The following is a 14122-nucleotide window of genomic DNA, read 5'->3' on the forward strand; positions in this document are numbered from 1 at the left end:
AGGCACTTGGTGAATACTCTGGGAGACGAGGCCAGGCTGAAAGGGAGTACTCTGTATTGATAATGCAGATTTCCCACCCGAAATCGGAGGTACTGACGGGAGGCCGGATGAATGGGAATGTGTGTGTAGGCCTCCTTGAGATCCAAAGAGCATAACCAGTTGTTCTGCTCGAGGAGGGGTTAAAGAGATGAAAGGGTCAACACGCAAAATTTTTCTCTGACTAGAAATTTGTTGAGCACCCTGAGATCCAAAATAGGTCTCAGATCACCCATCTTCTTCGGAACAAGAAAGTAAGGGGAGTAAAATCCCTTCTTCTGCTGAGCTAGAGGAACTGGCTCGATAGCTCAAAGCTGAAGCAGAGCTTGAGCTTCCTGAAGAAGAAGGGCGGAATGGGATTGGAAGGATACTCTCTTGGAGGATGTTCCGGAAGAACTTGATGGAAATGAAGAGAGTATCCCTCCCTGATGATGGAAAGGACCCAGAGGTCGGTAGTAACAGTTGTCCATAGGTGGTAAAAATGATGGTGACGACCTCCGATAGGGAAAGGGCAGAACGATGGAGGTTATGCTCTGTTCTAGGCAGTCAAAAAGGCTGAGGAGCCTTAGGTACAGCAAACTGCTGAGGCTTTTGCTGCTTCTGGGGATGCTGCCTCTTGACAGGCTGACGAGTAGAAGGAGCCTGCTTTGGTGGAAAACGCCACTGATAGATTTGAGGAGGGCATGTAGGTCGAGAAGGAGCCGGCTTCAACTTCGGTCTGAGAATAGATGCAAAAGACTTCTCATGGTCAGACAGTTTCTTGGTGGCTGCTTCGATGGACTCATCAAAGAGGTCATTGCCTGCACAAGGAACATTAGCCAACCGGTCCATGTCGATAGTATGTAGCCAAGCAAGACGTCGCATGGCCACAGAGCAAGCAGTTGCTCGAGCAGTTAACTCGAAAGCATCATAGGATGACTGGAGAAGATGCAGACGGAGTTGTGATAAGGAAGCAATGACTTCTTGGAACTCAAAGTGCATACAAGAATCCAGATAAGGCATAAAACTTTGGAAGAATAGAAAGAAAGAACTCAAAATAGGTGATGAAATGAAAATTATAGTTGAAGACTCTGGAGGTCATCATCGAATTCTGGTAGATGCGACGACCAAATCTGTCCACCGTTTTACCTTCCCGTCCTGGAGGGACAGTAGCATACACCTGGGAAGGATGAGATCTTTTCAAAGACGATTCAATCAGAAGGGATTGATGAGATAATTGAGTATTGTCAAAGCTCTTATGATGTACAGTCTTATACCTAGAGTCCAATTTGCCAGGAACAGCTGGAGTGGTATTAGAAGTTTCCAGACAGCGGACAAAGGTTTGATACAAAAGCTTATGGAGAGGAAGCTTGAGAGATTCAGCCAGAGGTTGAGGAAGATGCATGGTCTCGAGATATTCCTTGGAGAACTTCGAACCAGTATCTAACTGAATATCCAAGTCAACTGCCATCTGACAAAGGAAAGATGAAAAGGAAAGTTGATCCGCCAAAGCCGTGTCTCGAGAAGGACTCGAGGACGTCGAGACAGCTTGGTCCAGCGAAGATGGAGACCTGGATGAAGAAATGGAAACCACCGGGTCCTCGAGGTCCGGAAGTGGAAGGCTTGATTAAGGCGGTGGAGAAAATTGAAGAAAAGGCTGCTTGCGGTACGGCGATGAATGCTTTGAGGAATGCCTCGATCTGTGATGCGAGCTGTGCCTTGAAGCAGGCCTCGAGGATCGAGGAGAACGTGCCTCAGTCGAAGCCCCCAGAGAATGGATAGGGCTGGAGGCTGTGGAATGAAGCAGTGGAGACTGAGAAGAGGAACCTTGATGCACTCACAAAGACTCTGCTCCTTGCTTCGAGTGTGAGGGTTCCCGTTGAGGCACTGGCAAAGAATCTGCTTCTTGCTGTCTGTGCCCAGATGCCAGACCAGACATTCGCAGAGACTCTGCTCCCTGCAAAGAGTGTGCATGAGACTGAGACATAGGAGGCGGCTCGACCTCGCAGGAGACCACTGAATGCCCAGGCTGGATTTGTGAGAGAAGCTTCGGCCCCATGGTAGTAAAGAGCTGAATGAACTGCTTCTCTAACAAGGTCTGGAAAGAAGCCGGCAAGGATGGATCTGCATCTCCAACGGGACCACCTGCACGGGCCTCGTGTTCCCTCAAGGCAGTGTGAGTGCTTTGACTTAGAAGTCTTAGGCACTTTAAGCACCACCGTGGGAATGGGCTGATGCCCTATCTGACCTGAAGAGACAGAAGATATTGCAGCAAGCGTCGAAGACAGAGCCGGTACAAACGAGGCAGGTTTGATGAGGCTCGGAGTGGAAGTTGTGGAAGCCGGAAGAGCTTCGGATGAAGTCGAGGGCGAGGCACCCTTCGAAGATGACAGTTCCATCAAAGACTCCATGCTGAAGAGCTGCTCCCACAGGATATAACGACACTTAAAAGCACGAGACTTAAGTGTTGAGCAAGGCCGGCACGATTTCAGGAGATGTTGAGGCTCAAGACACCGAAGACAGCGTCGATGAGGGTCCGTGAGGGAAATTGCACGCAGGCACTTGGAACACTTTTTAAAACCGGTTGCAGGCCGGGACATAGGCCGAAAAAGAGCCGCCGCAAGATCGAAGCCATGGGGCTGCGGCTGCGAGGCCTGCCCAGTTGAATGAACGGAATTTTTTTTTTTTGAAAGAAAAGAATAAAGAAAAAACAGCGATTCGTGACAAAAAGAACACAAAACCGCAGTCGTAGAGAAGGTACAAGTGGAATTACTTCACGCAGAGAGTAAAAGACGGACTTCTCGGCTCCGCGGAAAAGAACTGAGGAGATGCGCCCTGCGCTGGGCGGGAAGGCACTTGCACATGCACGATGCGGGCAACTCAAAACTTCGAGTTTCTTCAAGCAAGTCTGCTTGCGAGGCATCCACATCGAGGCTCAGTCGGATGACGTCACCCACTTGTGAGAATACCTGCCTGCTTGTCCTGGGATAATAATAAGTACTACCAGTGAATAAAGAGGAAACACCTGTTCTACTGCCTGTAGCTTTTTCTTCCAAAGGGAACAGGGAAGATTTGCCTATTGGGTCTATGTTTTCCAAATTTTGTGAACCCCCATATAAAATCATCAATAGCAGTAGGGGCTTTTTCTTGAGCTGCTAATGAATGTTTAGCAAGGACTTCAGCATGAACAAAATTTTGCATTTTCTTGTGTTCTAGTCCAACATTAACTAAATCAATGAGACAGCAGCGATGCAACAATCTTCGCCTACCAGGCTCAAATCCCTTGAGGTAACATCATCAAGCAAATGTTATGACCTCTCCTCATAATTCCTTGTAATAAATTGCATTACATCTTTCAGAAACATCTCTTGAAATCAACTGCTTCTTTTACAGCTATTTTTGAGAAGAAACTACCGGCAGTCCCTAGTTAAGAACGAGTTGTTTTTTAAGTTGTCCTTAAGTTGGATTTGTATGTAACTCAGAACTTGTAGATTTTAAGATTCTTGCTGCTTACCTCTGCTTCCAGGTGACAAAAGGGCCAACTGTCCCCATTAGTGTTCCTCCCTCTAAAGTACAGTATGCACAACCACACACTTTTCTTAATGTGGGCATGCATCATTCCTGAATCTGCTACAGGAGAAGTGTAGGAGTCTATGCTACTGGAAATACTGCTCCGTGAAATCAAATTAAGCTGCAACCACATTCTTAAGTACGAGTCATACTTAAGTTGGGCTTCTGTAACTCGGGGACTCCCTGTAATCTATGTATATAATTCAAAACACACAACTCCGGTAAAGAAAGGAACAACTGAGCAAGACCGTTTTAGTTTATCAAACTTCAGCAAAGTAGAAAATCTAATCTAATCTAGTCTTTGGTTTATATAATGGGTCATCTCTCATTGGAGCTCAACTCGGTTTACAAGAAAATCTACTACTGCTACTGTTGAATCTGAAATAATGATAAACTAAGGTAAACTGAAGAGAGATCAAACATCTAAGAAAAGAAACAAGGGGAAGAAACATTTAAACTAGGACCAAAACTTTCTCGGGAGAGCAAAAAAACAGCAGTACCGGTAATTGTTCCTGACATCAAAAATAAATGAGGTAAGATGATTTTCATGGGGCTCCATTATGATATTTCTCATCAGTGCAGGAATGTTAGCCACAAAACATAAAATTATTCCTATTTTTAACTAAACTTCAAGCCAGAAATGCAAAGCCTTACAATTGGATTGTCCGTTTGAAGATCTTTACCAGAAATGAGTACACATGAAATGCAGATATTACATATAAGTGAATAACCAATCTTTATCCTTCTACATTTCATTTCATTAAATGTATGTCACCTTTCTATAACCTAGAATGAATATCAATACAAATATCATAAAAAAGGAGGTTGTTTGTTTTCCCCTGTGTGGAAAGCCTATTTTACATACAGAAAAGGGCTAAAATTGGGCATGAAATATATGGATTAATATGACTTTGTGCAAAGTCCGCAAAATACCAGATGGAACATGCAGTGTAATCACATCCTCCAGTCATAATATAGCAATGTTTAAACTTACAGAATCTAAATCACTGAAAATCAAAAATTCAGAAGTCAGTATTACTTGTGGCACACCAGCCTGAGGAGGTGTTTGGCCAATTCCCACACTGTTTACATTCATAGTTCCACTAGAAGCTGGGAATGGATTTTGCTGCAGAAACTGGTTTGGGGTTGGTGCCTGTCCCATCATGTTATTAGAATGAGCTCCCATCATACTCTGTGGCTGAGAAGTACGAGAAGGCGACATAGCCATCTATAAGACAAAACAGAACAAAATAACCCTTGCAGTAAAATTTAAGAATAAAAAGAATACTTTATCTTTAATTTTGCTTATTGAGACAATTCAAATACACATATAATAAGGTTCCACAAAATATATGAGATAATATAAGGAACCTTGAATTTGCAAGCCAAGCAAATGGTTGATAAAATTTTGGCTGATGAAGAAATTGGCTAAATAAATTCTCAGGTATATATTTGTTGCCTTGAGTCTAGCCACTAAAGTCCAAAAGTGAGAACTATAATGATGCAGGGGAAAAATTTGTCCCTGCCCCATGAGCTCGGTCCCCACAAGCCTCAAATAGTTATGATTTTATATTTAACTTATTTTATTAAAGTATAAAATAAACAATATTTTGTACAATTGTCATTTTATAAACACAAATAATACACAGCAAGGATCAACAAAACTCCTATCTTCCCCTCTCCTTCACAAACATCACCTCCACTTTCGAGAAAACTGAACAAAGCCAAATTACTACAGAATGCTACATAGAAAAATCAAGCTAACCGAATACTTCAGTCAGACATGGCAGGAATAGTGTTAGGGGAGTGCAACTAGGACAACTGTACCCTGGTCAGAGAGAGTCCTAAGCCAGCTAGAAGCTAAAGAAGCATGGCCTGGCCTTTGTGGTCCCCAGTTATGTCTAGCACCAGCTCTAGCAGGATACATATTTCAAATCTGATATATTCTAATCATAAAATATAAAATATTTTTTTTTCTACCTTTTGTTGTCTCGTCATTTTATTTTTCAAATCATGTTGGTCTCAGGCGCTGGTTTCTGTTTTGGTTTTTCTTCTCAACTCACATAACAGGGTCTCCTGCCCATTTGACATTTCTTCTTTCTTCATGCTCACCATCCATCTTCTATCTCTGTGTATGTATTGTTCCCCATGTTCAACATCTCTATTCTCTATTCTCTATGTCTCCTATGCACCCCTTTCTAGTTTTTCCCCTGTGTCCATCTCCCTGCCTTCATTATCTCACCATTCTATAATCGCCTCCTCCTATGTACAGAACTACTCTTCTATATTAGAGGATGACACAGGGACAAATTTTTCCCCGTGCAAGCGGGAACTCATTTTCATGTCTCATCCTGCGAGTTCTTTTCCTGTTCTTGCCCCATTCCTGCAAGCTCTGTCCTCATCTGAACAAGCCTCAAATACTTTAAAATTGCTTGAGGTTTGTGCGATTAAGGCTGAGCTTACAGAAATGGGGGCAGGGACAGAGACAAAACTCATGGGGCGGGGAAATTGAGTTCCTGCCGGGATAGGGAAAAATTTGTCCCCATGTCATTTTCTACTATATATTCCTATGTTGCCCCATCCAGACTCTTCCTTCTGCGTTCTTACTGCCCCCCATGTTTAGCCATCTTCTCTCTGTGTCCATATACCCTCCCATGTCTGCCATTACCCCTCTGTATATATATACCACCTACATGCAGCATTCCCCTTTGTGCTTCTGTCCCTATGCTCCCATCCATGACCACCATCTCCCCTCTTCTGTGTCCAACTTCACCCCTCTCTTACTCCCTTATACCAATGTGTCTCTCACACACTTTTTTTTCTCCCTCCACTATGTTCAATATTTCATTCACTCTTCCTTCATCTCCTTGGTTCAGCTTTTCTCTTTCCCTTCCCTTCTCTCTCCTCCTCCCTGCAGGTCCTGAACTTCTCTCTCTTCCCTCTAGCCCTCTTCCCATGGGTCCAACACCTATAATCCCTTCAGCACCCAGGCATGGGTCTGGCACTTCTCCCTTCCCTCCAGCTCCAGTCCCCTCACCACATGGGCCCAGCACCTCGTTCTCTTCCTCACAATCCCCAAACCAGATCCAGCACCTGTCTCCCTTTCCTTAAGCTCCAGCCGGTCCAGCAGCTCAAGTAACCTCCTCCCAATCAAGTCTGGCAGCCCCCCTTCTCTCCCTTCTTCCATCTCATGAGTCCAACAGTCCCTCTTCCCTCCCTCCCTCCCTATCGGAAGTTACATCAGAAGGAGGGACAGCCGGAAGAAGGTCCTTGAGCAGGCCTTTGACACTGCCTCTTCATCGACAAAGCTTCTAAGAGGCTGGTAGGTCTGGGATGGGAGGCACAAAGCAGCTGACCCGGTAGGGGAGTCGCAGGTTTGGAGTTTTTTGTTGTTGTTTGACCCATGATCGCAAGGCAGGGAGGGGGGCTGTTGAACCCGCAATAGAAAGGGAGAGGGAGTGCAGTATCCGTGATTGCGAGGGGGGTGGCTGGCCAGGAGGGAAAGTGACTGACAGCAGATCCTTTACTGCGGGGACAAGGTCCTTTACCATTCTCGCAGGGCAGTGAAAAGCCTTGTTCCCATATCTGAGGCAAATGGCCTATTTATTTTCCCATTTCTGGGGTTTGCCGCAGGGAAACAGTTCCCGTGTCATTCTCTACTAAATAGATGAGATATTTTGGTGGGATAATTTGAACTCTCTCATCACTTGATAAATATTTATTGATCTTTATAAAATAGGCACCTTTCAGACTTGTCACATAAGTGTCCTATAAAATCAAGTCCTAAATATGCAATCAATTCATCTTATGCCCATGTTATTATCGCAGAGGCAAGTCATCAAATGTGTTCATCATGCATGTGATGTATTTAACACAAGTCAGCCAGTCTCTGAGGCATCAACTGAACACTACTATGATCAACTGCCATTCTCCCACTGAAATGTTTTTAAAGACAAGACAGTCTTGTTATTAGGACTTTATACCTGAAAAGGCTGTGATGAAGAACTGGTCAGTTTGATGCATGGTGTTTTGGAGACCAGGTGGACTTCCAAGTGTGGTCACACGGAAGCATGGGACACCTCCACCGTGCATGAGTCTTCAGAACTATCTTAACAAGTAGAATCAATTTACCAAACTGTGAACTCAAAGTTTGGGTCTCATATGTTTCCATGATTTCAAACCCTTCTAGTGACACAGCTAGAGACAACAGGGCCTGCCCTTGTTTCAAAGCCACTTTTCAACCCAGGATTTGGACTGCACCAACAAAGTCTGGTTGCCAATGTGACCCTGATTAGCTTCTTTGGTCTCTTCTTTGAGCTTTAAGACCTGATTTAAAATGGGTTTAACTTATGCCAGAACAGCTTAGAACACAACAGTCTAAATTTGAATTTGTTCTTGTATCATCTTGTTAATGATTAACAGTTGAAGTGATCTATGCCTAGCTATCTGTTCTATTCAGAATGATGTTGTATTAAGGATATCTCTCCAAGCTCCTGGATTGCTCTTTGGCTGTGGTAAAAAAAGGACAACACAAAACTAAAAGCAGGATGTAATTTCCTCTTTAGAGAAACATGGGTTGAGAAATGAACAGCAAATCTAGTAACAAAATGGAAATCGAAGAAGTTTTCCTAGAAATGTTCTCCTGTACCATAATAAGATGGAGTTACATCACTTTACAAATATCATTGCACCTGTTTGTCATTAGAAAAACATTATTTCCAATGGAGCTTTCAATAATTTATGTACCCGAGTATGAAAAAAGTAGCAAGCGTGTTGAAACTAATCTATGCATGTTGTAACACATCTCAAGGTTACTTATGCACAGTTGCGACTCAGTGCGAGTCTAACATTTCAAGATACAGGATGTCAGGAGAGTCGTTAATAAACTGCAAGTTAATAAACTGCAAGATTTGGAGCACTGTTCAGTGATAAATTTCTCACAAAAGAAGGGGAAAAGCCAAAGGAAATCCATGAACACATGACTGCAGTTTATGGTGAGTCTGCCCCATCATCCTACAAAGTAAAATTTTGGAGCAAGCAGTTTAAGTGGGGTAGAGAATCCATTGAAGATGACCCTCATACTGGACAGCCTGTGGAAGCAACTTCACAGAAATGTGCAAGAAGTCGAGGATTTAATTTTGTCAGAATGACAAATTAAAGCTTCCCAAATAGCTGAAGAAATATGGGTATCTCGACAGGTACAGTTTGGAAAATAATTCATGAAAAGTTGGGCATGTTCAAGTTTAATGAAAAATGGGTTGTAAGAATGCTGACGCCATGTCAGAAGGCGAGGCTTCAGTGCCATCCAAGAATGTGGGTTTCAGCAGCTAATCCATCTACCCTAATCCTGACCTGGCTCCCTTGGATTACTTCTTATTCCGAGCTTTGAAGAAATCTCTCTATGGACAGCGGTTTTCAAGTGATGAAGACGTCAAAGAAGCTGTGACGTCCTGGTTTGAAGGTCAAAGAAAGGAATTATTTTCAAAGGAGTTAAAACGTCATTGCAGAAAAAGTGGATATAGTGTATGGAACTATCAGAGAATTCCACCCATTACTTAAGCATAAGCATAACATAAGCATCGCCTCTGCTGAGTCAGACCATGGGTCCATCACGCCCAGCAGTCCGCTCCCGAGCGGCCCCCCAGGTCTATGACCTGTAAGTGATCTTTTAACCTAAAACATTTTATTCCCTAATCATTTAATATCCTGTATAGTAACCATCTAACTATACCCTTCAATCCCCTTTTCATTCAGAAATACCGCAATCAAAATTATAACCAATTCCAAGAAATACAATCATGTAACCCCTCTGTTAATAAGAGCACACTAGTTACCAATTGGTCATTGGATAACTTATAAAATTCTTCTGCTAACCTTCAAAACATGCGCCTCTAATAGTCCAGAATTTATAAATAAGCACCTCATTCCTTATACACCTATAAGATCACTGAGATCTCATCACAGCACTTATTATCTGTACCGTCACTTAATTATATCAATACAATGCATACTTCTATTTTTTTTTGGTAACTGCCCCAACATTGTGGCATGCCGCTCCAATTAATCTAAGAGAAGAAACATCGACTCAATTTAAATCGAAACTGAAAGCATTTTTATTCAAAGACGCTTACAACATTTAAACGTCCTTTTTAGGATGATATTTTTAAGATGACATTTTATTTTTTTATTTTTAATCCTATCTACATTGCTTGCCTTAATTGTTCTTTTTCTATTCAATATTGTAGTTGACTTGTTTCCAGTAAGTCAATTCATTGCGTGTATTGTTAATAAATGTTTTGACTTTTCTCAGGCTACATGCTAATTTTAAATGTAACCCGCCTTGAAACTATGTATAGGCGGAATATCAAATTTTAAATAAATTCTGAAATTAGTTTAGAGGTAAGTACTGCTGCTGAACCTAAAGGCTGCTACATCTACTTTTGTTTAATCAATTCCATCAGCTCTTTTTCTATGCCTTGATTGTTCAGTTCAGTCAAACTGTAGTATTTATGAATAATCTTTTCAGCTGTAACAATCACAGCTCGGAGGCCATGTGTATCTTCTCCAAGCTGACATCCTATTGCTGATGAAACCACCATATCAAGGCCATTGTGTGGGCCACCCGCATTCCTGTGGTAGTGTCCAGAGAACACAGCGTTAATACCTGCTTTATTAAACCTTTCCAGTAAATCTTGCCAAAGTGATCTTTCTGTGTTGAAATAGTCATGGTCTTCATTCACATTTTTAAGGAATATGTTGAAATACTATTGCATGTTTACACCGTTTTTGCTTGGCTATTGCTTGTTGCTCATTCAGCCACTTATCATGAGCCTCCTTTAACTCTGGGCATTTTGAAAAATCAAAAAACAACTGGGAATTCAGCACAAGAAAAAAAACGCCTCCAACCCAAAAGCTGAAGTAGTCATCACCCCAGCTCCTGCAATAAGCAGCTATTGTTTCAGGTGTTGGGGTATTGCCAATGTCATGATTCCCACTAACAAACACCATTGGAATTCCTTGGTCAATCTTCTTAAGAGTATTCTTTAAATCTTGCTCTTGTCCTTCCCGCCACTTTTCTCCTGGCATAGCATGAACAAGGTCCCCACATAATACAAAGAACTTGGGTTTGGGGTTTAGCTTGTTAACAGCTTGTACAGCTTCCTCTGTCAATCTGATTTCTTGATCCCATTCGTCTCCTCCGTTATCAGGGTCACCAACAGACCAGGCCTTCATAAGACCAAACTGAGGATCTGCTCCCTGGATGAAGTAAAAAGGGCCTTTCCATTGAGATTCATCATATCAAGCCTCAAACACCCTTGACCACGTGCGAAAACTCATCTGGGTGAAAACAGGCTTTTACTGACCAAATCAATATCTTATAAACATTACAGAAAACTTTTCTTTTCTCTAAATTTGTAGTTAGCTAATTCTTGTGTATTGCATTATCTCTGTATTCACTCATAGCATAATCTTTTGTAAACCACATTGAACTAAGGGTTATGCGGTATAGAAATCTGTTATAGTAAAACCTTAGTTTGTGAGCATAATTAATTCTGGAAACATGCTTGTAATCCAACACACTCGTATATCAAAGCGAATTTAGGCATAAGAAATAATGGAAACTCAGACAATTGTTCCACAACTTAAAAACTTTAATACAAAATACTGTACTGTACAGAACAGTCACTACATTCCCACAGCATCATAGAGAAGAAGAACCATTGGCTCAGTTGTGATGATGTGACGCGCGTATACTGTACGTATTTGTATTAAAAGACCTCACATATTTAGAACAGTCACTACACTCTTGCAGCATCAGAGAAAAGAACCATCGGCTCAGTTGTGATTACGTGACGCGTGTATACTGTACGTACTCATATTGCAAGACCTTGCTCGTTTATCAAGTCAAAATTTAATAAAACATTTTGCTCTTCTTGCAAAACACTTGCACACCAAGTTACTCATAATCAAAGGTTTTACTGTATATTGAAAAATAAAACAAAAAGTTTTCGAAAACTATTTTCTTTCCTACTGAAGTAGATAAATTATTGAATGCCCCTCATATGTTACTACTACTATACTCAACAGGATTTAGCAATACAAAGTAGGTGTATAACCAAATGTTTTCTTTCTCTGTGTCCTAAATTCAGTATAATAGCCCCTGTGACCGACAGCTTAGCAGTTTTCTAATTTGTCTGCATATGACTCCTGGTGAATTTCCATGCAGAATTCTGTACAGTCTGCTGAATATGCTCTGTATCAGACTGGATGCATCCCTCCCTCCCTCCCTTTCTGCCAACCTGCACATACCCCATTACAGCAGAGCAAGAGAGGAGCTATACAGCAAACTACCTCCACCTGGGTCCTCAGCCGCATGGCTCTACAGATTCCTGACAGCTGAAATAGTCAGGTCCAGTATGATACACCATGGGAAGGAGGTAGAAAGCAGCAGAAATGTGCCTGGGGAATGGGGCTGAAGGGAGAGTTAAGCAAGTGGTGTGTGCCTTGGGAGAGGAAGTTGGAGAAAAGTGGTGTGTGCAGCGGGGGGTGGGGAGGAGAGAGATGTCAGTCTTTAGAATGGGGAAATTCTGCACAAGAAAATGTTGTGCAGAATTTTGAATTTTCAAATCTTGTGCACAGAATTTTGACTTTTTTTAGCAGTATATGCTGTCTAGTGGAATTTTAACTTGAAAAAGAAAGAATCAAAACTTAATTTGGAAAAGGAATTGTAAAACTGAACGAAAAGTAACAATATACCAATATAACAATGGTTTACTACTCCACAGTATACCCTATAAGTACAGATATAACAACTGGTACATACTGCTGGAACAGAGCCCATGTTGTTCATTTGCGCAGGATGGGTCAATGGAGTAGGTGTGCGTGGTCCCATGGGTGCCTGTGGCATCTGTACATTCCCTATGGACATAGGGTTAAATTGATTCATTCCTGCAAAATGCACCCGAAAACAATTTATTAAGAACAGTTACCCTGTCTCAGCTATTTCAACTGAAATGATGAGGCATATTGTGAAGTTGCCAAAACAATAATGCTTCTTAATTTTTAGCAATACTTAGTAATACTGGTTGTAAATAGCTCTGTACAATTGGTGGTAAGAATTCAAATGAAAGTCTATGACACACAAAGCGTACAATCAAAGTGGGTACCTGAGGCAACAGAAGGTAAAGAGAAATTATATCCTTACCTTGATAATATCTTTTCCAGTAGATAGGTGTGTCAGTCTGGACAAGTGGGTTATCTCCCCATGGCCACGAGCCATATGCAGGAGAAATTCACTCCAGATTTTTTCTATGATTCCCCTATTTCACTGCAAATAGTACCCCTGTAGAAACTATAAACATATTATACAGAATTCTTCTGGGCCAAAGGGCTGACTGGCATCCAAGATACAAACTTGGAGAAGAATAAACAAAACGAGACAGTAGGAAGGTGCAGGAAGTACAAAGCGTGGGTCCAGAATGACACACATCTATTGGAAAAGATATTATCAAGGTAAGAACAATCTCTTTTTCCAGTGCAATAGATGTGTCATTCTGGACAAGCAGGATATACCAAAGCAGTCCCAGAAATCTAGGGCAGGCTGACTGCGCTGACCTTTAATACTGAGGCCCCAAAACCAAAGTTCTCTCTTCCCACAATGTCCACCCTATAAAACTATGCAAACCTGTGTAGAGTGGACCAAGTTGCGGCTCTAGAAATCTCCACTGGAGAGACTGCCCAAGCCTTGGCCTATGACAAGGCTACACTTCTGTTCTAATGTATCTTAACAAACAGGGGACTGCTTCCCACAGATAATGCAGGCTGATGAAATGGCTTCACGGATAGCCTTGGAAGCAGGCGCACCTCACTTAGTCGAATGAGTCAGCACAAATAGATGGTCAAAGAGTCAAACGTCATTGGTTACTTCCAGATAACAAAGAAGCACTCTTCTGACGTCAAACTTCTTCAAAATGTAGACCTGTTTCTTAGAACCTGAAGGCTGGAATACATGTAAGCAGACTTCCTGATTAACATGATACACTGAAACCACCTTCAGCAGAAAAGAAGGGACGGTGCTCAGGGAGACCCCTGTCTCCGAGATTTTAAGGAAAAACTCTCTAGAAGAGCGAGCCTGGAGTTCTGAAACTCATCGCGCCGAGATTACCGTTACCAGAAAAACCGCCTTCAGCATCAAGTCCAAGAGAGACTCTTCTTCCAGTGGCTCTTACAGTGCTTTGGTGAGACCTTGCAGAACCACATTAAGAGCCCACAAGGGGAAAGCTGGCTTCCCACAAAGGGAAAGGTGGTCTGATGGGGAGAGCACCCTTCAGAAATCTGACGATGTATGAATTAGATGCCAGCATAGGTCTACAGTCCTGAGCACTGAAACAAGAGATCCCAGTGACTTGGACTTGAAGCCAAGTCATTGAGGCCCCTATCACAGGCTACTTGGAGAAAGGCTAACACCACGGGTTCATAGGCACACCAATGCTGGAAAGTCTTCCATGCTTTAGCGTCTAGGCAGAGACTGTAGAGG

At 42.3% G+C, this 14122-nt stretch overlaps 2 protein-coding genes across 9 annotated transcripts in view; both read right to left on the minus strand.

Annotated features, from left to right (window-relative positions):
- The window catches only part of CREBBP (CREB binding protein), a 676455-nt gene that overhangs the window by 373440 nt on the left and 288893 nt on the right, over positions 1-14122 (minus strand). For 7 of the 8 annotated variants that reach the window (XM_033962542.1, XM_033962548.1, XM_033962549.1 and 4 more), the window contains 2 exons: positions 12410-12534; positions 4625-4813 (listed from right to left, as the gene is read on the minus strand). In XM_033962542.1, the coding sequence (XP_033818433.1) occupies positions 4625-4813; positions 12410-12534 (314 nt within the window). The remainder of the gene's footprint in view (positions 1-4624; positions 4814-12409; positions 12535-14122) is intronic. The other variant, XM_033962544.1, reaches the window with a different exon arrangement.
- On the minus strand, positions 10020-10884 carry LOC117369355 (serine/threonine-protein phosphatase CPPED1-like; the record flags this gene model as incomplete). Its single annotated transcript, XM_033963827.1, is given in 2 exon segments — positions 10020-10332; positions 10334-10884. Coding segments are annotated over 2 exon segments (864 nt in total), but the record flags the coding sequence as incomplete, so codon positions are not given.

The sequence above is a fragment of the Geotrypetes seraphini genome, chromosome 11 (genome assembly GCF_902459505.1).
Source record: "Geotrypetes seraphini chromosome 11, aGeoSer1.1, whole genome shotgun sequence".
Lineage (NCBI taxonomy): Eukaryota > Metazoa > Chordata > Amphibia > Gymnophiona > Dermophiidae > Geotrypetes > Geotrypetes seraphini.